General features: G+C 50.2%; 1 protein-coding gene across 3 annotated transcripts in view; it reads right to left on the reverse strand.

Annotated features, from left to right (window-relative positions):
• BPTF (bromodomain PHD finger transcription factor) overlaps nt 1-27,096 on the reverse strand; it is a 1,660,779-nt gene that overhangs the window by 649,136 nt on the left and 984,547 nt on the right. For all 3 annotated transcript variants that reach the window (XM_086930929.1, XM_086930930.1, XM_086930928.1), the window contains exon 22: nt 11,133-11,356. In XM_086930929.1, coding sequence (XP_086787055.1) covers nt 11,133-11,356 — 224 coding nt within the window. The remainder of the gene's footprint in view (nt 1-11,132; nt 11,357-27,096) is intronic.

Consider the following 27,096-nt stretch of genomic DNA (forward strand, 5'->3'; position numbering starts at 1 on the left):
ACTGATTAGGTGATTGCTCAGAAGTCAAGTGTTCTGGAGAGGAAATGTCCTCTGGCCTTAAAGGTAAGGAAGGTAAAGCTGGAATAAGAGGGGAAGGAATAGGAGGGAAACAAAGAGTACTTGTGCCTCTGTCCTTCCTTTTCTTCTTTGGATGATGGGTTGGTTGAGGCCCAGCAATGTCCTCCTCAAACGAGTTTTTCCTTCTCTGAAGCGTAAGGGAAACAGGTGGTGGTAGTTTAGTGCACAGTTTCACAGTGTCTGGGTGTACAGAGAGTCTCTTTCACCGTTTGTCTATTTTGTTTTGCACTTACTCAAGAACGGGCTGCAACTGTTTCTGCTGTGGCTCTGTGCCACTCAGTGTTTTTTGACGTTGACGATCTGGAAGACGCCGAAGAGCCTTTTGTCTAGGTTAAAGTCTTTTGAATTTGTGGTTTAAATGCAGACAGCTTATGTGCTGGTTTCGAAGCAGAACGTTTTGTGTATAGACCATCTTTTGGTTCCAAGGCTTTTTTCGGATCCGATGTACATTGCTTCGGCTCAGAGTCCTTGATTGACTTTGGTTGTGCCGATGTGGTTTGTTTCGATGTAGGCGCCAAAACAAACTTTAATGTTTTATATTTTTACACTAGTCAAAGGATTTCCATGCAGAGTGGATTTGTGTTTGTGCGACTGTTGATGGAGACCTCCATGGCTGAAGGCAGTGGGGCTCCGAATGCCTGTTTGGGTGGCTTTCATCGAGATACTCACGAGCCCCGGTATGGAATCGAACTCCGAGTCTGAGCTGTCCCAACTGCTTGCCATCATTATTTGCACATCTGGTGGCACCACCTGCACCTCTGTGTCTTCTGTTTCTTGACTGGGGTCTGGTGACTAATCCCCAAAGATATCCAGTGCAACTTTTGTGCATAGCTGAATTCTTGTGTAGGCTCAAAAAAACTCCCTCTGCTGCCGAAGTGTTTTCTTCTATCACAACGCTATACTCGCCTCAAGGGAGGTCTCTTAGTGCTCCAGTGACAAACATAGATTGCACACTTCATGTTGATCTTGTAGGAAGTACTTAGCGTGGCAATTAGGGCAAAAGCTGAAGGGTGTGCTTTCCATCCCTCGTGTCGCAGTCTTGTAGAATGGAGACTAGGAAGTTGTGGACAACCGGGCCCGACCCCAGGCGGGTGCTGTGAAGTGATCAATAACACCTGCTGCTGTCATTCAGATATGAAATGTTTCGAACAGGAGAAAAAAATCAGAGCGCCTGCAAAGGCCTCAGTGAGGAATGAAGCTTCAGTCCCAGAGCTGCTATATCGACGTCTCAAACAGGTGGCGGAAAAAAACAATCTAACAAAGGGGCAAAGCAACATGCATAATACACACCGGAGGAGCAGTCACTATACCTCGTGACTCGAAGCTTCTTTGAAGAAAAACAACTTGTAATCGTCCGAGCCACTAGATGGCAGGATAATTACAAGCATTTGTCTCTATGGCTAACACATGCTACGAATATGAAGTTATAGCATTAAAACAATGCAAAGAAATTTGGATAGGTGAAGCAAAACCCTTATGTATTCAATATTCGAAAAATATGTAAGGAGAAAAATATTGACTGATGGATGTGACATTTATAGAGCACACAAATGCCCTAAAACGTCTTGGCGCGAACATCTGCAATTTCCTACACTGAGGCAACAGGGGGGGAATATAAAAACTACAAAGGAAGAGAAAACAAGTAGGAATGTTAGATTGACATTTGAGACACCAAAGCAGTCATATCCGAAGTTGGTAGATGGAGTGACTTAAGCTTCTGCCACCCAAAGAGACTTTCTTGATTTTTTAAACAATAACTGTTGTGGAAGCTGCAGAGCGCAACAATTTATATATTTATTTGAAACATTTATAAAGCGCGAACGAAGGCCCGAGGGCATCTCGGCGCTAAAGAACTGCTGTGTTAACCCAGGGAGACAGAAAGTACGAAGGTTAAAAAGGATCAGAGGTTAAAAAGCCAGGTTTTAAGATTTTTTCGAAAGGACCTGAGAGAGGTGCTGGCCTTAATTGAATATGGAAGTGTATTCCACAATTTCGGTGCAGCTACTAAGAACCGCCTATCACCCCAATTGACAGTTTTGGTTCGGGGGACCGCCAGATCAGAAGAATTGGAGGAGCGCAGTGTTCTAGATGGGCAGTAGGGAATTAAATTTTGAGTGAAAAACACTGGTCCGACATTATGTAAGGCCTTGTATGTCAAACATAGTGCCTTGAACTTTATCCTCTTTTTCACTGGGAGCCAGTGAAGTCGCCTTAAAGTTGGTGAGACCGATTGGTATTTAGTAATTCGCCCTAGGAGCCTTGCAGCGGCATTCTGGATGGCCTGCATTTTAGCTAGCACTCTCTCCTGGGCACCTAGAAACAGGGCGTTACAGTAATCTAGGGTGGAGAGGACCAGGGCGCTTACCAATGTTTTGGCATGATGCTCAGATAAAAAGGGCAGAATTTTTTTTATAAGCCGAAGTTTGTAAAAGGCAGAGGAAGAGATCTGGTTAGCATGAGGCAGGAAGTTCAGACGGTTGTCAAACAGTACACCCAAGTTCCTGACCTTGTCGACCGGGTCTGGAGGCTGGCCCATAGACGACGGCCACCATAATGGGGACCAGTCTGGGGAAAGATTGCCGAAAATTACAACCTCTGATTTTTCAGAGTTCAATTTCAGGCAATTATGACCCATCCAACTGCCTATTGCCTGCATACCTTGGTTAAGCATGTTCGCTTTTTGTGGCCCATCGTTCTTAACAGCTAGGATCAATTGGGTGTCATCTGCGTAGGACGTTAGGCTCATCCCAAATGCCCTGATGACTTTGGCAAGGTCCGACACATAAATGTTAAAAAGTGTCGACTAAGGGATGAGCCCTGAGGAACTCCACATGGTAAAGACAGTGGGGAAGACTCGAAAGGTCCCACAGTGACAACCTGGGTCCTATTAGCCAGGAAAGAGGCAATCAGATTTTTTGCGTTGCCTCGGAGACCTATGCTCTCGACACGGTCGACCAAGGTGGTATGGTCGACCGTGTCGAAGGCCGCCGATAGGTCCAGTAGGATCAGGATGGCAGAGCCCCCTGCATCCCGGATAGATCTAATATCATCGGCCGCCTTGACCAGAGCGGTCTCTGTTCCGTGGCATCGGCGGAAACCAAACTGCGATTCGTCGAGCATTTTGTTCTCCTCGATAAAGAGGGAGAGTTGGGTGTTCATGATTTTTTCCACCACTTTCGCTAAAAATGGCAGACTGGCAATGGGCCGGTAACTTTTAGGTTCCTCTTTATCGAGGGAAGGTTTCTTCAGAAGCGGTTTTATGAGTGTTTTCTTTAGGGTGTCCGGGTAGATGCCTGTAGAAAACATGGAGTTACAGATCTCGGTTATGGATGGGAGAACTGTGTCCATTATAGGCCGCAGAACCTTCAGGGGACACGGGTCCAAGGCTGACCCAGATTTAATAGAGGATATGATGTTGAATACCTGAAGGCAGGTCACCTCTCTAAACTGCTGAAAAATTGGTCCTTCAGGTTGGGTAAAGGCCTCATGGGAGCTGATTGCGGTATTGGCAAAGTTTCGATAAATGTCATCCACTTTGCTGAAAAAAAAACTAGACAATGCGTCACAGAGGGTTTGGGAAGGGGGGGGGTGTGAGATCCACAGAAGAGCCAGCTAACTGTCTGGTAGTCTCAAATAGACATTTATTTGAGTTCTGTGCATTTTCTATTCTGAAACAATAATATCTTTTCTTAGCGTCTATAATAAGATTTTTGTATATTGTTACCGACTCTTTGTAGAGAGATTTGGACTCCTGGGAATAATCCTTACGCCAGTGTCTCTCTCTGTTCCGGCACTGTTGTTTTTGTGTGCGTAGTTCATCCGTGTACCATGGGGCCGAGGGGGTCGCTCTATTGCGTGACCGCTGTTTGACTTGAACCAGATCTCTGGCTGCTGAACTGACCCAGTGGTAAAATTGAGAGGTGGCGGTATTAGGGTCAGTGGATAACAAAGGAGTTGTATCTGTGAGCAGATTTTTTAAGCTGCATTCATCTATGTTATCCCAAGCCAAATATGTTTGGTGAGGGTTACCATTAGAGTTATTAATCGGGAGATCATAAATTTGTAGCGTTGAGAGAATAAGATGGTGGTCAGACCATGTTAGAGGCAGTATTTTTGTAACTTGAAAGCCGGTGGCATTTGAAAAAATGCCATCTAACATATGACCTCCTTCATGCGTGGGGGCATGAACCAGAGTGGCCAAGCCAAAGGTAGATAAGTCTGCTAATAGAGAGGCTGTGTCAGGATTATCAAGGACATCAAAATGAAAGTTAAAATCGCCTAGAATGGTAAAAGGGGTATCTAATGCAGATGCTTCCAAAAATGACCTGAAGGCGCCAATGAAGTCACCTCTAGGCCCTGGGGGACGGTAAAGAAGAATCCCTTTAAAAGTGTAAGATGGGGACATTTTAATAGAAAACTCAATGGCTTCACATGAGGTCTGTACAATAGTGGTAAACCTTACAGTGTAGGTGTCACGGGCGATAATGGCGATGCCACCTCCCTTTTTCTTGGTTTGCCTATCTAATCTGTGGGTGGTATACCCCATCGGGACTGCTATGACCAAATCCGGGTCGGATGCTGGGCCCATCCATGTTTCAGTCATGAACAGGAGATCTATTTTGTGGTCATGGAATCTATTTGGAGTGTACCATACACATTTATTTTTCAGTTACTCAGGTCCAGATATTTAGAGTGCTTTGTACGCCTTACAGAGCGCCTTAAAAGGCCACTCGCTTTTTACCTGGAAGCCAGTGAAGCGCCAATAAGGCACCCAAACCCTATGGAATTTTCTTAAGATGACGGGCAGCTGCATTCTGCAGTATCTGAAGCTTGTTTACAGAATGTTTATGTATCTCCAAATAAAGTGCATTGCAATAATCCAAACTTGATAACATTAACGATTCCTGTAAATCAAAAGGAATTAAAGGCAGACTCAAAACCTGGTTATTTTCTAATCTCTAGACCCCGCTGTACCCCCTCTGGTTGACTGCAGTCCGTAGCGCCGGGACACCCCCGTTGGGGGTAGCTGTGCGCTTTATAAACTTCTAAAATAATAATAATAAAAGGCAGAATTTTCAAAGTTTTTAAGAAGAAAGAAGTTAAGGTCAATTTATTAACCTGGTCTGTAAACGACAGGTTACATTTTGAAATCCTCCCTAAATTCCAGACTTTGAGTATTGGCAAGGGGCGTGGGGGTAGATCCAGAGTCTGGGGCCACCAATATAGATTCCAAAAGGCGTCATTCCCAAGGAGGAGAAACTCTGTTTTTTGTGAGTTCAACGAGAGGCAACCGGCACTCATCCAGCTAGCAATTGCACACATGCATCTGTTAAAGCGGTCAGGGACCTTGTCAACATTTCTAGAGATCGAACCTACAATTGGGGGTCCTTGGCATAGGACATTGTAAAAAAGCCAAAGGAACAGATCAACTTGACTAAGGGAGCCACATATATGTTGAAAAGCATGGGGCTCAATGATGACCCCTAAGAGACGTCACAAAGCAAGGAGAAAGATTTTGAGATGAACTCTACAATAGCCTCAGACTGATTTCTACTAGTTAGAAAAGAGAGAGGAGATCAAGAGCTGTTCCAGCTATCTCAATTTTCCATGCCGCTCCAACAGGACCGCATACCCCTTGATGTCGAAGGCTGCGGATAGGTCCCTTTGTTATTCACGATGTGTCTTGTCTCTTCAGAAACAACAACCAGAGCCCACTCAGTGCTGAAACTTGTTCTGAAGCTGAACGGTGATTCCTTCCAAGATCTAATTTTTGTCTAAATGCTCCGAAAGTGCTAGGTAGATGCTTCTCAAGGATTTTTGCCGCTGGAGGTAGGTGCGAGATGGGTCGATCGTTTTTTGACTCCTCTGGGTTGAAAGAGTTTTTTTTTTTTAGTAGTGTAAGAATAGAAGTTTATACCAGTGTTAAAAATGATGTTTAAAAGAGGAGATGAGAGCTGTAGCAACAATTTTGACTATGTTGTGTAGAATTTCCGACGGGCAGGGATCTGATGGGGCTAACTGAGTGTGTCCGATTAATTAATTAATCTCCCTGTCTTGTTTCATACTAGCGCTTGGCTGCCTTTGGGTAGCCAAGCGCTTGACAAATCCCTAAACCTAATTCTAACACTCAGTCAAAGCTGGAAAGATGCGGAGCTTGCTATATTGGAGAGTTAAGGAGACAATCTCAGCGCTTGGAACACTGATAGAGCAGGTTTTTTTTTTTTGATAATCAACTTTATTGGCATTTTTAAAACAGGGATAGATAGGAAAATTCATAGGTCGCAGGTCAAGAAGAAGCAGGTATAGCGAGATAAAAAACATCAGTACATATGGGTAGAAGAGTATTAGTCCAGTCCGACATCATATTCAGCGTAGTAACAGCGGAGACATTGTACATATCTGGGTTCACGATGGAAGCAAGTTAAACCATTTCCCCCATATCTTAGGGAACATTTCTGGGGCACCTCGAGATTCGAAGAGGGCCTCCTCTTGGGCCCCACACCAGCCCACCCCCCTCCTCCATCACCCCACCGTGGGGGCGGACTCTCGTAGCCGGTTGCGTGCTATGTCCCATTTGGCCACGGCCACCGCTGTCCCCAACAGGCGTTTGTCGCAGTGGGTCGTGAGGGACCTCCCAGCCCAGGGCCTGTGAAAGTTCCCTCTCCACCCCCCCCTCCAAAACCTCGCAAGTCCCGGGCACATCCACACCATATGATAGAAGTCTGCTGGAGAATGCCCACATCTAGGGCAATCCGGGGAGGGGCGCAAGCGGGCTCGGAAAAGCCTCTCTGGGGTGAGGTAGGACGTGTGTAGGTAATATGTTTGCACAAGCCTCAGCTTGGAGGATGTGGTAAGGGTACGCGGGGCCATCAGGGCGTCCCTCCAATCAGCCTCCTCCAGGGGTCCCACCCGGCCCTCCCAGCAGGTGCGCAGTTGGTCAAGGGACGAGGGGCTATTGTTGACCAGGGCCCGGTAAATTCGGGAGACCCCTCCCCTACCCAGGTCCCCCATCATCACTTGGGCTTTCAGCGGGCTGAACTCTGGAAGGGTGGTTGGCGTGGGGAGGTGTGCATACAGGGTGTGGCGCAGCTGCAAGTACCGGAAGTGCTGGGCGTGAGAAAGGGCATGCCGCTGCTGCAGGTCGGCGAAAGCTCGCATGTGGTCACCCACCCAAACGTCCCCGAGTACCGACACCTCATTGACGTCCCAGCCCCGGAACCCTTCAAGGGATGAGACCTCCCAGAGCCAGTTCCCGTGCCAGAGTGGCGTCTGGCGGGCAAGTTTGCGGTCCCATCCTGTATGGAGTTGGGCGGTGAGGCAAGCCAGCAAGACCGCTCTGGTAATTGGGGTCATAGTTTGAGGGAGAGGGCAGCCGTAGAGGAGCGCTTGAAGCTGAGAAAAGTTTGTCTCCTCCAATTCCACCCGGTACGCCGGGTCGGACCAGCCGCCCGCGTAACAGTCGTGGATGACGATCAGCTTGGTGGCGAGGTAGTAGAGGTGAAGGTGAGTCACCCCAAGGCCCCCGTCAAAGGGGGGAATGCGGCTGTGTGCGAGGGAGATACGCGACCGCCCACCACTCCAGAGTAACCTGGAGAGGGCTCCGTCCAGCTCCCGGAACCAGGAACGGGGAAGGGGGATGGAGGTATTCTGTAGAATGTATAGGAATAGGGGAAGGATCATCATTTTGAACAGTGCACTCCGTCCCAGGGGATTGAGGGGGAGGGACTGCCATTTCTTCAGGTCAGAACGCATTTGGGTTACTAGGGGCGTAACATTCAAGGCCCATTCCATCTCCTGCAATAGAGTCACCCATATCCCCAGGTATTTAACCGAGTGACGTCTAAGAGGGATGGATGACTGCCAGTCAAAGCATTCCCGGGAGGGGTGCAGCGGGACCAGGGTTAAGCCGGAGGCCGGAGACTTGTTCAGGAGGATCTGCAGACACCTGGGTCCCGAGGTCGCCGGGTCCGCCAGATATAGGAGCACGTCATCGGCGTAGATGGCTATCTTGTCGACGTGACTCTCATTCCAGGCCCACCCCTGAAAGAGGCGGTCGTGCCAGATGAGCGTCGCCAGGGGCTCCATTGCTAACGCGAACCGGAGTAGAGAAAGGGGGCACCCCTGGCGCGTACCTCTACGTATCTGAAATGCCTCCGAGAGCGTCAAAATTGATCAACACTCGGGCCCTGGGGCTCGCATAAAGGACCTCAACATAGCTGCGGAACCGCGGGCCGAAGCCCATCTCCTCCAGCCCGTCTTGCAGGTAATCCCAGCCCACCGTATTGAATGCTTTCTCAAAGTCGAGAAAGAGGAGGGCCAGATAGGACATTAGGCAGGAGCGATGGGCCAGGGCCAAATTTGGATATTTGGATATTTGGAGGGGTATTTATAGAGCGCGGCGTTCGCTCCGGAAGGAGCATCATGGCGCTGAAAGTCCTTGAAGCCAGGTCTTAGAGTGGTGGGGGGGAGGCTAGATGGAGGCTTTAGTCCAATCGTCGGGAAGATTGAAAATCCATGTTTTGAGAAGTTTTCTAAAAGGCTTCTCAAGAGTCTGAAGTCTCAGGTGTCTGGGCATACTGTTCCAGGCTCTGATAGCCAGGGTGCTTAGGGTTTTTCCGCCTTTAGACTTCAGGTTGAACTTGGTGGAGGTCATGAAATTTTCTTGTGAAGATCGGAGGGAACGACTGGGGTTGTAGTGTGGGAAGCGTCTGGTAAGATAGATGGGACCTGTTTTGTTAAAGGCTCGGAAGGCAACGGTGAGAATCTTGAAGAGTATTCTCTTGTGCAGGGGAAGCCAATGTAAGGTCTTTAGGGCGGAGGAGATTGAGGATTTACGAGGTAATTTTAGGACAAGGCGGGCGGCAGTGTGTAAAACACTGGAATGGAGGCGGCGGATACAGTGGCGGGTACCTCTGGCCGTCATGAAACCGCATTGGTCCGGAGGGACCAGGTCCCTCAGGAGGGGCTTGAGCCGCTGGGCCAGTATGGTGGCGAAGAGCTTGATTTCGGTGTTTATAAGGGAGATAGGGCGGAAATCCGCGCAGTGTACGGAGGGCGGATGGGTCTTGGGAATGACCACAATTGTGGCCAGGTCCGATTCGGGGGGAAAGGAACCCCTCTCCAGCACGTGGTGGAAGAGAGTCATCAGGTGGGGGGCCAAAGTGTCTGGAAAGGTCGCGTAGAACTCCTGAGGGAATCCGTCTGGACCTGGTGTCTTGCCACTGTGCAGCAGAGGGATAGCCTCTAGGACTTCCTCCTGTGTGAAGGGCTTCTCCAGGGCCTCCGAATTCTCTGGGGTAAGGGAGGGTAGCCGGGCGCCGGCCCTGCCAAGGAGGGTGCTCAGAAGCGCGTCGGGTGGGCGCGCCGTATAGAGACGGGTGTAGAAGTCAACGAAGGCTCCTGCTATAGCCCCGGAGGACGTCTGAAGGGTACCGTCCGGCATGCGGATCTCCGGGATAACGCGGTGAATCCGAGGGTAGGAGACCAAGTTGTGGAGCAGTTTACCGTTTTTGTCCCCCAGCCGTATATCCGCGCCACAGCTGTTGGGCCGAGTCGAGCTAAACTTGACGGAGCTCCTCCCGGATCAGCGCCAGCTGCCGGGTGGGGTCACCTAGATCCGGCGCAGCTTGCTTGACTTCAAGCCGGGCAGCCTGGGATTCCAGTTCCGCATGCCGGGCCAGCCGGTTCACTCGTTTGGCATGTACAAGTCCTCTCGCCACTCCACGAATCACGGCCTTACCGGCCTCCCATAGGGTCCCTGGCGACGGAACCGAGCCCTCGTTGGCAGTGTAGGAACCAGGCATTGAGGCGCCATACCGCACGCGGTCCCCCAGGTGCAGAGCGCATGCGGAGGGAGACGGGGGAGTGGTCCGACAGTCCCCTTGGTAAGATAGTGACTCCAAAGACCAGATGACAATCTGTGGCCGGGAGCAGGAGGAGGTCAATACGGGAGTGGCTGTGGTGAGAGGCCGAGGTATGAGTGTATTGTGTCTTGCGCGGGTTCCAGACCCGCCAAGTGTCGCATAGCCCCAAGGCCGAGGCCCAGCCCGATAGGGCTGCCGCAGAGGAGGAGCGGGTCGCCGAGGGGGGGACCAGTTGAATCTCGCCCCCGTTGCATCACAGAGTTGAAATTACCACCTATAATTGTGAGGTCGAGCGGGAAGGTAGGAATGATCTGAGTGAGACACGAAGCGTAGGGGACAGAAGGGCCGGTGGGGCATAGACATTCAGGATATTCAGGGGACAGCCCTCCATCACGCCCGAGACAGCAACGTAGCGCCCTAGTGGGTCATTGTGGGCCTTAAGCAGGGTGAAGGGGAGACATCTCAGTATCAGTACCGCCTCCCCTCGGGACCCTCGTTGGAACCCAGAGTGCCAGACCATCGCGAATCCGTAGCAGGCCAGGAAAGTGCATTGAGTCCCTAAAAGGTGGGTCTCCTGGAGAAGGAGCACGTCTGCCGAGTTTGGGACAAAACCACGGTGCAGTGGGTCTGTTCCTATGAGTTTTGATGCATTTCAAAGGCGCCATCTTGGTGACTGCCACATTTATCCACTTTGTAAAATTGGCTGCAGCTACATTAGGACCTCCCTCCTCCCTGTGAGCAAAGGTTGTGTAGCTTCAGCTAGCTGACATTTAATACAAGCAAGAGAGCCAGGGGAACTGAGAAAAAACATTGTAAACAGGATTCAAACATTGTTATTCTGACAGTAATGGGAAGTAAGTATCTAGACATTTGGTTCTACGTTCTCTCGGTGTATATTCATTATGAGATTTAATATAAAAAAAATGCCTTTTTTCAAAAATTAGTTCAAGTGGTAGGCCATTCATAATCTGAATTCACTGAATACAGACTTATCAAAACAGCACACGTTAACTATCTTGCATGGTTTATTTAACAGTGAACTAAAATAATTCAGCAAGCGTGCTGATGGAATGTGTCTCCTTCACCATTTCTTCGATAATTAGGTAAAATGGAAAGTTAATATGGGTGAAGTCCTTGTTAAAAATAAGAATCTGAGTAATATAAATATAAATACATTCAACTACAGCTTACCTGTCCTTGTGTTAGTTGTGTAAGTTGAGCCATCGTGAGTTTTACCTGCCCCTGCTGGGGGCGTGGGGGCTGTGGAACGGTGGCTTGTTGCTGAGCAGGCTGAACAGGTGGTCCTGGACTGATAAGCCGCTGCCCACTGCTTGAAGTTACAGTACTGGTACTAGAAACTGCAGTAGAGGGTGGCTGCCCCCGGATGATCTGGGTTACCACATGTTGTGACTGTCCTGTAGAAAAATCAGTTTCTTGTGAGATTCTAGTCCTGAACATTCAATTTCTACAAATCATTAACTTGGCAATACATATATTTACTCATTTTTCAGCTACTTTCTTAGGTAAAAATGCTTAGAGGTATCATTTAGGAAGGTGATGTCAAACTGTTATCCCCAAAAGTACTCAAGAACAAACTACATTAATACATTTGAAAACATGTTATAAAATACAAGGTATAGTGAAAAGCTTAGTTTCAACTGTAGGGATGCAGATAGCATTATCAAATAAGTAATGAAACAATCACATTTGTTTTACTGTCACCAATAGGTATACCTTCAAAATAACAGCAGTTTGTTACAAATACATTTGTTATAGGTCTTGAATTTAACAATTTTTAAATAGGAAGCATTTCACAAATCTAAAGATGGGATTGGGCAACCTTTGATAGCTAATGAACAACAAAGCATAAGGTATTCCCAGCCCTCCTTCTTTAATAACAGAGATGACATCCACAAATCGTGCTTGCTTGACATACAAGGGTGCATCCCCCACCAATTATCACAAACATCGGGCAACCTGTAGAACGTATTACAAACCCTGGACGTGGTTATGCAAGTACCCTATTAGTTCAAGTCATGGTCTGTATCCCTCATGACGAAACATTTTCAGTGATAATTTGAAAAAAAAGACACAATTAGGTCAAAATTATATTAAAAAATATTTTTTTCTCTTTAAAATATGCAAAGAGGCAGCTGAAAAGGAAACAGTCATATGTAACCAGGGAAGGAGAAGCAACATGACACAGCATGACAGAGCGAAAAAAAAACACAATGGGGGATAGAAGGAGACAACGAAGAGGCTCGAAGCAGAGATCAAAGAAACAAAAAAGAAGGTAAAGTGTCGAAAAATATTGAGTTGGGAAGGGTTTCTACCACAATTTACAAACGTGCAATATTTTGGACATAATGAAATGTGGCATTATTATTTGAATACTAGACAAATAAAAACAATGGCATTTTTAACAGATTCCCACAAACCTTTCACCATTTCTATTGTGCTCCTTTCTCGATGCTTTTAATCGGTCCCACACTAAGATAGCTACCTTGCTAACTGGTCAGATATAACAAAGAGATGTTGTTTGCCACTAGTGTTTTGTAAATTAGTCAAATCTTTCTTTTATTCACAGTTTAGAAGTGGGGGAGGCTGTGAGATCATGGCGAGAGAACTGAATGGACAATTTATGTCCAAATCGGTCACATGACCCCATCACAGTACAATAGCTCAAATTAAGGTCAAACCATCTACAAGGCGTCAGGCGGAATACAAATAAGCAGGTGACGGTGACTGAAAAAAGCCACTGGTTTAGAATTACTACATTACAATAGCCATCGAAGTTCTCACTTTCAATGATCAAACTCCTTGAAAGAGATTACTAACTCCACGACATTTGGTTATCTGGCGACGGTATTTGCTTGAAACAGGCTTCCATGACTGTAGTCTAAAGAATAAGGGGCAGTATGAATGGAAAACATCAGTCAAAACTACACATCACTTTACGGTGTGGCAAACACACAACAATACTTGAATAAAAAGAAATGAGTAGGAGGGATCCATGTAGTTAACAAGGAACATATTCCAACAAAGGCAGCCAACACTCATTACAAAAGGCCCCTCGAACCCAAATTATTACCCGTATGTTGAAAATAAAAGATGTGAACACCCATAGTCACTTTGCTCTGCACGTCATCGCAGAGAATATTTCAGACTGCTAATTCTACCAAAGTTAACCATGAGCACAGACCAGCAGTTCCTATGAAAGGGTATATTATGTGTTATAACCTGATTTAACAGTCATTGACCACCATTAGAACTTTGGGAATGAGTGGGAACATCTTTGCATCTCCTAGTCCAGCATAAGATGTGCAATAACAAACTTGGAATGGTCAGTGGCAAAAAGGGCAGGAATCCAGAGGCAGGATCAACACCTCACTGAGACTCCAGTAGGCCAAAACTGGCTTATGTTGCTTGCATCGCTGATTCTAGAGGGTGGCTTCGCCAGGTAGCCCTGGTTGAACTGTTTTTATTAGAGCAGGAATGAACAAATGAAGTTAAAGCGCATCATCTGCTGCTTCATGAGAAGCGTCCTGGTGCTGAAATACAACATGAAAAACAGAGTGACACTATGGTTTACGGAATAAAAAAGTTTTCAGTGGGCTCTAAATACACTTTCACTAGAGATATTGCAAAGATGCAATGAAAGAGAATTCCAAATAGTGGGAGTAAGAAAGCAAAAAGATCTGTCACCAGATTAAGCTCCATGCACTTTTGGGCCAAGCAGCAGATTTTGAGTTGCAGATCGAAGCACCCTAGATGGAATATATATATATTTTTAACTATTTTCACTATATTTATTTAAGAATTTATAAAGCGCGACTGTCACTATTACAGGCATCCTGGCGCTGACAGAAATCAGAGGGAAGCGTGAAGCAGAGACAGAGAGGGTAGGCTAGCCAGGGAAGAGCCAAGTTTTCACCTTTCTTCTAAACTGTAGGAGTTCATTAGTATGCCTAATCTCGATGGGGAGGGTGTTCCATAGTCTGGCGGCAGCCACCTCGAAGGATCTACCTACGGCTCTGACCTTCCTAAACCTGGGAACGACTACCAGTTTAGCGTCAGATGAACGAAGTTGTCTGGTAGGAGCATACCATACAAACTTAGATTGTAGAGGGGCTGGACCGCAACCATGGAGGGCCCTAAAAACTATACAGAGGGCCTTAAATTGAATCCTCTGTCTAAGAGGAAGCCAGTGTAGTTTTGCTAAGGCAGATGGTCCATGAGATCTTCTCGGCAGCCCCAAGGCCAGTTTTGCAGCCGCAGATTGGACCCTTTGGAGCCTGTCCAGCAGAAACTCAGGGGACCCAAGCAGGAGGGCGTTGCAATAGTCCAGCCTGCTCAGGATGGTGCATCTGACCACTTGGGCGCGAGCATGGGTAAGTCAAAGGGGCAGAACTTTCCTTAGTGAACGAAGGATGGCAAGGCAGCAAGCCGATGTTTTTTGCACATGGGTGTCCATGCTGAGCCTATGGTTCAACATGACCCCTAGGTTGCGGACAGAGTCCGCAGGCCGTACGTTGGAGCCTGTTTCCGGGGGCCAGAAGTTGTCAGGGAACGGTCGGGGATCCTCGTTCCAGCGCTAAAGAGCACCTCGGTTTTCCCGACATTGAACTGAAGTGAATTATCCTTCAGCCACCTTGACGTGTCCCGTAAACAATTATGTAAGACCTCCACAGAGATAGAATCCTCTCCTTCCAAGGAGAGGATCATCTGCGTGTCGTCGGCATAATTGACGATTCTAATGCCGAAACCTTTAATAAGTGAAATTAACGGCCTGAGGTAAACATTAAACAGTATTGGGCTGATAGCAGAGCCCTGAGGAACTCCGTGCAGTACCGGGGAGAAAGATGATTGGAAAGGTGGCATAGATACTGCCTGCTGCGTGTCCTGCAGAAAAGAGTGAAACCATTGCAGTGCCGTATCTCTCACTCCTGCCTCAAACAGCCGCCTCAGTAAGATCTTATGATTCACCGTGTCAAAGGCAGCAGACATATCGAGCAGGATCAGAAACAATGCCTGTCTTCTGTCTGCGCGCCTTTGAAGTTCGTCCATGGCGGTGATGAGGGCTGTTTCGGTTCCATGAGCAGGCCGAAAGCCGAATTGGTCCTCGTCAAGTAGTAGATGATGTTCCAGGTGGGTGGAAAGAGTGTTACTGACCACCCGTTCAACTATCTTGGCAGGGAACGGCAGCAGTGAGATGGGCCAATAGTTCTTGGAGCAGTCAGGGTCCAAGGAGGGTTTTTTTAGCAAGGGGGAGACTAACGCCCGTTTCCAGTGAGCTGGGACGGTGCCAGTCGCCAGGGATTGATTGCAAATTAGATGGAGAGGGGGGAAAAGTTCATCTTCAAATTCCTTCCAAATTTTGGGAGGCACCGGGTCCAGAGGAGACCCGGAAACAATCCCTCTAGCAATCTTGGTAAAATTTTCATATGTAAGTGGCAGAAACCTGAGTAATAAATTTTCCGGAGCCAAGACCGAATCAGGTAATTGGTCCACCGGAGGGACAGGTCTTAGATTGAAAGGGGTATCATTATCAAGAGGGGTGTCCAAGTCTTTAAGGATCAGTTCTATTTTCTCTTTAAAGAATGTGGCAAGATTGTCACAGAGGTCTTGGGACGGGACGATCGCATTCTTACACGATTCCGGGTTGGTGACGCTATTTAGGATGTTAAAAATACTCCTGGAGTTATTGGTGGTATTACAGATCAGAGAGGAGTAGTAGCCAGCTTTAGATTTTTTAATGAGATTTTTATAAGCAAGGACCTTAGTTTTCCACATTTCTTTCGAAGTTTCATTATAGTCGCGTCTCCACTTTCTCTCTGCTTGTTTACATCCAAGTTTTAAACTTTTTAGATCGTCGTTAAACCATGGGGCAGAGTCTTTACCCCTGCAGGTCCGAGTTTTTAGAGGAGCAAGGGCGTCGATAACCAATGTGATACTGGTGTAAAGAGAGTTGTAGTTTTCATCAGTACTTTTGTTCACCTCGAAGAGTGAATCCAGATGGAACATTTCACCAGAAGGGTGTAATCGTGAGAGAACCTTCCAGTCTCTGCACTTAATTTCCCTAGTCAGGACAGGGGCTTTCTAGGGGCCCGTCTTCTTAAGAAGAAAGAATTTAACTAATGAGTGGTCTGTCCAGTCCATCGGCCGGGTTTCCCCCATTACCACTAGATCTGGTGCCGCAAAGACCAGATCCAAGAGGTGGCCCGCTTTGTGGGTGGCCTTAGAGAACAGTTGGGAGAGACCAAAACTATCACAGGCTAGAAGAAGGTTCCCGAGAGCTGAAGCAAGTGTGCCATTATGCCAAAGATTGAAATCACCGAGTATAAGTAACTTCTGGTGAGATAAAGCGATATTGGTCAGGGTAGTGTTTAGTGCTTGTTGCTGTTGAAGGCTAAACGTCCCTGGTGGGCGATAGCAAACTAGCCCTGTGACAGTTGTCCCAGAGTGGGTCTGGATTGAGAGCCCCAACATCTCAGTGCCCACAGTAGGGTCTAAGGTGAGGACCTTAATGCTGCAAGAGGCTCTGAAAATCACTCCCACACCCCCGCCTTTTCCAGTAGGTCTAGGGGAATGGAAAAATTTAAACCCGGATGGGCAGGCAAAACCAGGGTCGACCAGGCAGTCAGGACGAGTCCAAGTTTCTGTCATGAACAGAATATCTAATTCATGAGATTCAATTAAAAGTTGGATATCCGTGCAGTGTTTAGGCAAGGACCTAACATTTAGTAGCCCGCAATTCAGAAGATCGTCACATAATACATCAGCTTGAGGATGTGACGTAGGTACTAGGGAGAGTATTCCTTTATCTGCATGCTGCTTACCTATTTGGATGAGCTCCTCTCTAGAGTAAGGTGGCCCGGAGGGGAGCTGCTCCTGATATAAAGGATCGAAACCGGCAGCGTAGGTGGCCCATGGCACTACCTTGGCGCGGACGGGCGCAGTCTGGCTTGCTTTAGGCGCGCCTTCGGCGCGCAAACGGTACGCCCGCTGCACTCGTCCGCTGCGCTTCTTAAGTGGCACATTTTTATGGATGCCGGAAGACGACCAGGGGGTGTGTGGCCTAAAAAGGGGCGTGGCCAGCTATCTCGCCGGTGATGGCGGCGGGGTGTTTGCGTCTACACAGGGTCCCGTGACAGCGCTAGATCCGCTGAAAACAGGAGAATATGGCCCCAAGAGAAGCAAGTGCTGCAACAGGTAAAAATAGATACAATTTTAAAAGAGGTAGCAAAGTGTGCCTACTCCCGGCTTTCCGCCTCCGGAGGAATAATGTCTAGCAACGCTCGCAGTCAGCGTCGTTTAAGAAAGGTGGGCGGGGCGTGGCCTAAAAAGGGGCGTGGCCAGCCATCTCGCCGGTGATGGCGGCGGGGTGTTTGCCTCTACACAGGGTCCTGTGACAGAGCTAGATCCGCTGAAAACAGGAGAATATGGGCCCAAGAGAAGCAAATGCTGCAACAGGTAAAAACAGATACAATTTTAAAAGAGGTAGCAAAGTTCGCCTACTCCCGGCTTTCCGCCTCAGGAGGAATAATGTCTATAGGGTTCACTATAGGGTGAAATGTTCTGAAAGAAAGCTCTGTGACTGATTAAGATACCTTTAAAGCACAAGTTACTTACCTTCGGTAGCAATATATCTGTAAGAAAGATTAGTTAGTGTTAGATTGCTTACCTTAGAATATCCCCAGGCAACAGACTGGATCCGGAAAGTTTTCGTCAACAGTACCCCTGCGAGTCGGTAGGCGTAGTCTGCAGCTCCGCTTCAGTCGTTGGCGTGATCGGCAAATTGACGTCGCCGGAGTACTTAGACACCGCCCTTGTGCGCTGACTTCGGTTCTGTACATAGCTTTCCGCGCCAGGAAAGCAGAGCCATGAAAGAAACCGACACTGGTGCCATGAAACTAGGGCCCTGAGAGGGAAATGCCTTAACCCTAGATATCGGTTCGCAGAGCAGGGAGGAAGGGTGGGGCAGTAAGGAATCTAACACTAACTAATGTTTCTTACAGATATATCGTTACTGAAGGTAAGTAACTTGTGCATCTGAAAGAAACATGTTAGTGTTAGATTCCTTACCTTAGAATAGATACCCCAGCAGTACCAACCCCGGTGGTGGGTCTGCAAACCAAAATCACACCAAACAGTCCTGGAGAACAGAACGGCCAAAGAAGCCGTCTCTCCGGACTGGACTGTCCAGGCAGTAATGCATGGCAAACGTGTACAGCGAGGCCCACGTAGCTGCCTGACAAATGTCCTGCAAAGGGTCTCCCCGTCCCTCGCGAGTGGAATGGGCACGCAGCCCCACAGGAGGTTCCTTTTTAGCCAAGGAATAACAGATCTTGATGCACAAAACGACCCACCGAGAGATGGTCCGCTTGTGCACCGCCCGTCCCTTCTTAACACCCGGGATTGTTGGGTGCGGTTCAGGTAAAAAGAGAGCGCACGTTTTGGGTACAGACGGTGGAGCCTCTCTTCGTCTTTCGAGGGATGCGGAGGCAGAAAGAAGGTGGGCAAGGTAACGGTCTGACCGATGTGAAAGGCAGTAACCACCTTGGGCAGAAAAGAAGGATAAGTCTGAGGAACAACTTTGTCCGGATGAACAGAGAGGAAAGGAGGCTTAGAAGAAAGAGCCTGGAGCTCACTCACTCTTCTGGCAGAGTTGATGGCAACCAGAAACGCATTCTTTAGAGTCAGAAGACGTAAAGGACAGTTATGGAGTGGCTCAAAGGAAGCACACATTAGTTAGGTTAACACCAGATTCAAGTCCCACTGAGGCAACACGAAAGGAACAGGAGGGGACATGTGTGTGATGCCGTTCAAGAATCTATTTACAACAGGGGACTTGAAAAGAGCAGGCTGATCAGGAAGCCTCAAAAAGGCAGAAATGGCAGAGAGGTAGCCCTTAAGAGTGCCCAGAGCAGAGCCCTGCTGGCAAGAGAAAGAAGGAAAAGGAGAACCTCTGAAAGGGGGGGCAGAGAGAGGATCCACAGCCTTTACCGTGCACCATTCCACAAATGTATTCCACCTCCAGGCGTATACCGATTTTGTGGAGGGAAGCCTGGCTGCCAGAATCAAATCACAGACTTCAGGAGGCAAGTCAAATGGCCTCAACTGCCGCCACTCAATCTCCACGCATGGAGGTGGAGGATGGACAGGTTTGGGTGGAGGACCTTCCGAAGCTGCTGCGATAGAAGGTCCTCCTGAAGAGGCAGACGAATCGGGTGATCGACTGACATGCTGAGTAGCTCGGGATACCAGTATCTTCGTGCCCAGTCCGGAGCCACAAGGACAACTTGGGCCCGGTCTCGCCTGATCTTCAGCACTCTGGGCAGACGTGGTATAGACAGAAAGGCGTACAACAGACCGCAGCTCCACCCGTGACGAAAAGGGTCGCCGAGCGAGTGTCGCCTTGGAAATTCCAATGCGCAGAACTGACGACATCGCATTTTCTCTTCAGTGGCGAATAGATCTAACCAAGGCTCACCCCACTGTCGAAAGAAGCCTTGCGCCACGTCCGAGTTCAGACGCCATTCGTGATCCATCATGCACCGGCGGCTGAGTTCGTCCGCCCTGGCGTTCAGGGAATCAGGCAGGTGTTGAACCACCAGGGTGACGCCCTGGTATTCCAGCCATGTCCAGAGGAGCAAAGCCTCCTGAAAAAAGGGTCCACAACTCCAGCCGCCCTGTTTGTTGTAGTACCACATGGCGGTGGTGTTGTCCGTGAACACCTGCCCTACACTTCCCCAGACAGAGGGAAGGAATGCTGTCAGTGCAAGCAGCCGGATCGCCCGCAGCTCCAGAAGGTTGATGTGGAGCCGGGACTGCGCCGGAGACCAGAGGCCTCTGATATCCCTCTCTCCCATGTGGCCTCCACATCCCAGGAGGGACGCATCTGTCACTATTATGTGCTCCAGTTGGGGAAGGGAGAGAGATCTGCCGCTGACCCAATTGCGGTTCGTGAGCCACCACTGCAACTGTTTCGCAGTGCCCTCCGAGATCCGGACGCAGTCGGACAGGTTGCCCTGATGTTGTGCCCACTGAAACTTCAGGTCCCACTGCAGAGCCCGCATCCACCACCGGGCATGATGCACCAGAAGGACGCAGGAGGCCATCAGCACCAAGAGCAGCAGCGTCAACCTGACCGAGACTCGGGATAAAGGCTGAAAGACCTGAATCAGAGCCTGAATATCCCAAACTGCTGTTCCGGGGGATAAACCCGAAACTTAGCTGAGTCCAGAACAGCTCCGATGAAAAGGAGCTTCTGCGAGGGGCACAGGTGTGACTTCGGCACGTTGATGGAGAACCCCAGCGAGTGCAGGTGTCCGGCCGTAGTTTGAAGGTGGGAGACGACTGTTTGGGGCGAGCCCGCCTTCAACAACCAATTCTCGAGGTAGGGGAAGACTGAAACCCCTAATCTGCGCAGATGAGCTGCGACCACCGCCATCACTTTCGTGAACACACGTGGGGCGCTGTAAGGCCGAAGGCAGTATAAAAAGGGGGCGGTGATGGACGAAGCATCTGAATCAATCAAACACTCACACCCAGTCAAAAGATCTGGGTTTAATCCATCACCGTTCTTTAGCCCACTCTGCCACCCCAGTTCTGACATGGCTATATGCAAATCAGTCTGACCCTGTGCCTCATGGGAACAGTACAGCCCGAACTGCCAAGCCATGTCTTCCCTGGACCGGAAACAAGCTTCCGAGGACCGGTTTCTAGCATTCCAGCCGTCTTCAGCCCGGCTTGCTTGAATCCAGTGGCAAAGTGAGCAAGGGACTCACGTCTGAGTATACCCTGCCACACTTATGGCGGCCAAAAGCGGTACAAAAGGGGGTGGTGATGGACGGAGCATCTGAATCAATCAAACACTCACACCCAGTCAAAAGATCTGGGTTTAATCCATCACCGTTCTTTAGCCCACTCTGCCACCCCAGTTCTGACATGGCTATATGCAAATCAGTCTGACCCTGTGCCTCATGGGAACAGTACAGCCCGAACTGCCAAGCCATGTCTTCATTGGACTGAAAACAAGCTTCCGAGGACCGGTTTCTGGCATTCCAGCCGTCTTCAACCCGGCTTGCTTGAATCCAGTGGCAAAGTGAGCAAGGGACCCACGTCTGAGTATACCCTGCCACACGTATGGCGGCCAAAAGCGGTACAAAAGGGGGTGGTGATGGACGGAGCATCTGAATCAATCAAACACTCACAGCCAGTCAAAAGATCTGGGTTTAATCCATCACCGTTCTTTAGCCCACTCTGCCACCCCAGTTCTGACATGGCTATATGCAAATCAGTCTGACCCTGGGCCTCATGGGAACAGTACAGCCCGAACTACCAAGCCATGTCTTCCCTGGACCGGAAACAAGCTTCCGAGGACCGGTTTCTGGCATTCCAGCCGTCTTCAGCCCGGCTTGCTTGAATCCAGTGGCAAAGTGAGCAAGGGACTCACGTCTGAGTATACCCTGCCACACTTATGGCGGCCAAAAGCGGTACAAAAGGGGGTGGTGATGGACGGAGCATCTGAATCAATCAAACACGCACACCCAGTAAAAAGATCTGGGTTTAATCCATCACCGTTTTTTAGCCCACTCTGCCACCCCAGTTCTGACATGGCTATATGCAAATCAGTCTGACCCTGTGCCTCATGGGAACAGTACAGCCCGAACTGCCAAGCCATGTCTTCATTGGACCGGAAACAAGCTTCCGAGGACCGGTTTCTGGCATTCCAGCCGTCTTCAGCCCGGCTTGCTTGAATCCAGTGGCAAAGTGAGCAAGGGACTCACGTCTGAGTATACCCTGCCACACTTATGGCGGCCAAAAGCGGTACAAAAGGGGGTGGTGATGGACGGAGCATCTGAATCAATCAAACACTCACACCCAGTCAAAAGATCTGGGTTTAATCCATCACCGTTCTTTAGCCCACTCTGCCACCCCAGTTCTGACATGGCTATATGCAAATCAGTCTGACCCTGTGCCTCATGGGAACAGTACAGCCCGAACTGCCAAGCCATGTCTTCCCTGGACCGGAAACAAGCTTCCGAGGACCGGTTTCTGGCATTCCAGCCGTCTTCAGCCCGGCTTGCTTGAATCCAGTGGCAAAGTGAGCAAGGGACTCACGTCTGAGTATACCCTGCCACACTTATGGAGGCCAAAAGCGGTACAAAAGGGGGTGGTGATGGACGGAGCATCTGAATCAATCAAACACTCACACCCAGTCAAAAGATCTGGGTTTAATCCATCACCGTTCTTTAGCCCACTCTGCGAGGAGAGCACGGTAAACTGAAAGTGCTCGTGGCCTACCGTGAACCGCAGGTAACGCTGGTGGGACGGCAGGACGGGTATGTGGAAATACATGTCCTGCACGTACAACACTACCATCCAGTCTTCTGGGTCCAGGGCAGCTAGGACCTGAGCCAATGCCAGCATTTTGAACTTCTCCTTTCGGAGGAAGCCGTTGACGCTCCTTAGATCCAAGATAGGGCGTAGGCCCCCTTTGCCCTACTTGGGTACCAGAAAGTAGTGGGAATAGCAACCACCTCCTACTTCTGGCCCAGGAATGTGCTTGACAGCCCCCTTGGCCAAGAGGGCCGTAAACTCCTCCTGCAGAAGTTGCAAGTGATCCACCGACATGCTGTGGTAGTGCGGTCCATCAACTGTGGTTTGTGCATTTGTCACCCCGAGTGGGATGGGTATGCTCAGACGTGAGTCCCATGCTCTCCACACCACTGGATTCAAGCAAGCCATCTGTCCATCAACTGTGGTTTTAGCAGTGGTACTGCGGTGGCATGGCTGGAGGGGTCGCCGCGAAGGGGAGGGAGTGGCTCCTTCGGATGATTTGCAGCACCCACCTGTCCGATGTGATGGAGCGCCAGTGGAGGAGGTGATGGCGAACCTTGCCCCCCACTGGCGTTGAATGGGCCTGAAAACTCAGACTAGGAGGAATTTGAGGTAGATGCTGCGGGGGCGGGTGTGAACTGACCTTGCAGCTGTCCCCCGGCACCGCCACAGCGGTTACCACCACTGCGGCCGCGTTGAGGTTGGTTCTGCGGCCTGTGGCTAGCTGGACGTGTGGGGGCGCCCCTTCCTTGGCCACGAAAGGCGGAAGTCTGCTGGCGTTGGCCGTGGCCCAAGGACTTGGCCGTAGCCCTGGAGTCCTTGCAACGCTCCAGCGCGCTGTCCGCCTTGTCGCCAAAGAGGTGACGGCCATCAAAGGGCATGTCCTTAAGAGAGGCTTGGACATCGCCCGAAATGTTGGCGGACCTCAGCCAGGCGTGGCGGCGAACCGCCACCGTCGTTGCAATCGCCCTGCCTAACGAGTCCGTGGTATCGAGTCCACACCGAATAGAATATCGTGCTGCATCCCTTTCCTCCGCATGGGCTTGGGTAAGCTTTGCCTGGACCTCCGCCAGGCACTGCGGCAGCACTTCCGCAACCGTATCCCACAAAGAGTGGGAGTAACGGCCCAAAAGGCAGGCGGTGTTGACAGACAGCAACCCTAAACTCAGTGAGGAGAACGGCTTCTTACCGAATTGGTCGTACCTTTTGGATTCCTGATCCGGAGGGGCGGTCGGGAATGCGGTCTGGGAAGTTGAGCCCTTGATCAAAAGGCTCTCTGGGGGGGGGGAGTGAATGGACAGGAAACTGGGGTGGCCCGGAGCCGGGCGGTGGCGTCGGACCACGTTCACTATCTACACGGAGGCCTGTAGAGGACTTGGACCAGGTGCCCAACAGAACGTCAGTGAGGGCTTCGTTGAACGGCAGGAGAGGCTCAGAGGAGCTTGCCTGCGGTTTGAGCACCCCAGTGAGGAGGTCAGTCCTCACGGCCGCGACTGGGAGTTCAAGAGCCAAGGCCTTGGCTGCCCTAGTCAACACAACGCTGTAAGCAGCCCCCTCCTCCGTAGCCACGGTTGGAGGGGAGACGAAACCAATGTTGGGCGAAATGTCCAGACCACTGGCCTCCCCCAGTTAGTCTGCACAGTCCTGGCAAAACAGGCACTGCAGTGCCAGATGGTCCTCAGACCTCTCCTGATCCCCCTCGTCATCCATCTCCTGAAGGTCGGGAAAAAATGATGGAGCCGGGTCGTCGGTGAAGGGCTTACCAATCAGCGGCAAAGATGGCGCCGGTCCGATGCCGGATCCAAACCGGGGTGGGGATCGGGGACGACGCCGCCCGAGGACTGCGCCAGGGGCGACACCCTTGGTGACTAAGTCGGCAGAGGGGTCGTAAAGTCGACCGGCGTCATCACGGATCCAGGCCTGGATCCTGAGGTACCCTGCGGTGTCAGGACCTAAGTCGTCGACAGCACCTGGGCCGAAACACCCGACGGCGCCTGGGCCGAAGCCGCCGGCCCGCTTGGGCTCCCAGACGGGTCCGCGGGCTCGAAGGCACCTCGGAGGGACCAGACAGAGGGAAGCGCGACCTCATGGTCATGAGAAAGGCGCTGATGTCCTCCGGCGTTGCGTTCAGTCCAGGGACCGGCGGGTGTGGAGCTGGATGCAGCGCTTGCGGCTCCCGTGGAGCCGCGTGGACAGTGTTGCCCGAACCCCCAAGCCACGTCGCGCGAGCGTCGGGGGAAGTCAGAAGAGCGATGTCGCTTCTTCGACTTCTTGTGCCTCGACTTACCTGAGGACTTGGAGCCCGACGAGTGGTGTCGACTCGCCGAGCTGTGATGACTGTGGCCCCGCGACCGGTCCCTCAACCTCCGCCTGGACCGGGACCTCGAGCGGCGCAGGTCGGCTGCCGGATCTCGAGGCGCATACGGGACCGCTCCCGCCTAGCCTTCGACGTCAAGGCCCGGCAGTCGGGGCACGACTTGTCATTGTGGTCGGCCCGAGGCAATAAAGGCACAGACAGTGGGGGTCGGTAACCGTCATCAGTCGTTACAGTCATCGCAGGGTTTGAACCCTGGCATCCCTATCGGCACCTGAGTCGAGAATCAACCAAGAAGATCCAAAATAGATCGAAAAAGTTAGTCAGAAAGTGACCAGGAGTACTGCTCTTCCTGGATCTGCGCTTGCTGGCACTGAAAAATAAAAGAACTGACGTCAGCGCGCGAGGGCCGCGTCTAAGTACTCCGACGACGCAGGGGTACTGCTACGCAAAACTTTGCGGATCCAGTCTGACGCCTGGGGATATTCTAAGGTAAGGAATCTAACACTAACCTGTTTCTTTCAGATACTGGGTTACTGTATGTGGTCACAACTGCTTAACTTACATTGTCTCTGAAATAAGCCTTGACTGCTCACGCCACGCCGCCTAGAGGGTGAGCAGGGGTTATTTTGAGAGATCAATTCCCTTGCTCTTACTAGAGGAGAGGGTCCCCGCTTGTCACAAGTACCTACCTACCTGTGCCAAACAGAGACCCCCAATTCTAACATTGGAAGTCAAGAGGAAAGGATTCCGAATTTATATTTGTGACTCATGTACAGTGATTGGTGAACACTACTTAGTGAGTGCAGACCATAACGCAACCACATACTTCTGATATTTGCTTTTGCCACAGATCTCCATTTTTTAAATCATGCCTGGTTCAGTCAGGATGGAAAAGGCAGCATCCATTGCCTGTGATTGGGAGGAAGAGAAACTAGAAAGCTACACCAACACCCAGCTCAAGAGCTTCTGCAAAAAGTTTAACATTTCAGTAGCTGGAAGCACCAAAAAGGAACAATACCACAAGGCGCTGAGGGCCTGCGTGGAAGCAAGGAATGCCCCAGGTGATTTATTGAATGATGAGGATGCAGAGGAGCAGCTTGGTGGGCCACTGGGTCCTGAGAGGAGGGGTGCACCCTCCCCAGTGGGTAGCAGTGTTTCTGCCCGAGGTCAGTCCCCAGAAGAGTTGGCAGACAGAAAAGAAAACAGGATGCATGAAATGGAGATGGCCAAGCTCAAATTGAATGGGAAACTGGAGCTATAAAGCAAGAAGGTGGCTCTAGTGGAAAAGAGATTGCAATTGGAGCATGACAAAGTTTTGAGGGAGTTGGATCTGAAAGCCAGGAACCTATAGATTACTTCCTCTGGAAGCAGCATGCCGTCAGCACCTGGGGAAGGTAGAGTGTACATCCCCAAAGATGTGGTTAAGGAGTTTTTTAAGAAAGATGATATTGGGCAGTGGTTCAGAGCCTATGAGGTAGCCATGTCGTCCCACCGGGTCCCCGAGAGAGATTGGGGAGCGGGGTTATGGGGAAGGTTCCTTAGTGAAGGGCGGGACACACTGTTGGACTTGCCTTCTAAAGTCCATAATTCCTATAGCCACATGAAAGATGCACTCATGACTAGGTATGGTTTGACCCCTTAACTCTATAGGCAGAGGCTCAGGAAGTGCAAGAAGATAGAAAATAGTACCTGGGTAGAGTATGTCACTTTCTGTTCCAGAGTATTGGATGGTTGGGTAAAGGGCAGCAAAGTTAATGGTTTTCAAGGTCTCTTGGATTTGATTGCATGGGAGCACTTGTCTGATAATTGTTTTCCAGCGCTGTGCCAGCACCTGATTGACAGCAAGTTGAATAACCGTAGGAAGCTTGCTGAGGAGGCGGACCGCTGGGTCAGTACCAGGGTCCACAATGGTCACGTGGGAGACTCAGCCAAAGGTGGGCAGGGTCCCCAGCAGAAGAGTGGGGGGACAGGGGTAAACAGAGGGAGTTCCGCAGCGGGCCACAAAGTAATTCCCAAGGGAACCAAGGGAAAGGTTCCCAGCCTCCCCCTGAGAAAAAGCTAGTGGTCTCGACAGGTAATCCTGTTCCACAGGGACCCCATAAATGTTACAGATGTGGGGACCTGTGACATAGGGCGAATGAAACCAGGTGCCGCCTGTTTGGTAAGCCCGCACCCACTGGTGCTCCACCCCGGCAGATGGCTAGTGTAGCCTGTGGGGAGGAGGTGGAAGTCCAAGGTGGGTGGGGTACCGCAGAGATGTCCCTTATCTCTTTAGGAGACTGTGAGGTTGTCCCAGAGAACCAACTGCCCAACAACACTAAGAAATATGGGCAGTGGGTGACCATGAATGGCCAAAAGGTGGAGGCTCTTAGAGACACAGGAGCCAGTGTGACAGCTGTCAGGTGTCACCTGGTGTCTCAAGAGCAGGTTGTCCCACATGCGTTGTTAACGCCGACAACACCGAGAGTCATTGTCCAATGGCTCAGGTTCCCT

Source organism: Lissotriton vulgaris, chromosome 7, assembly GCF_964263255.1.
Source record: "Lissotriton vulgaris chromosome 7, aLisVul1.2, whole genome shotgun sequence".
NCBI lineage: Eukaryota > Metazoa > Chordata > Amphibia > Caudata > Salamandridae > Lissotriton > Lissotriton vulgaris.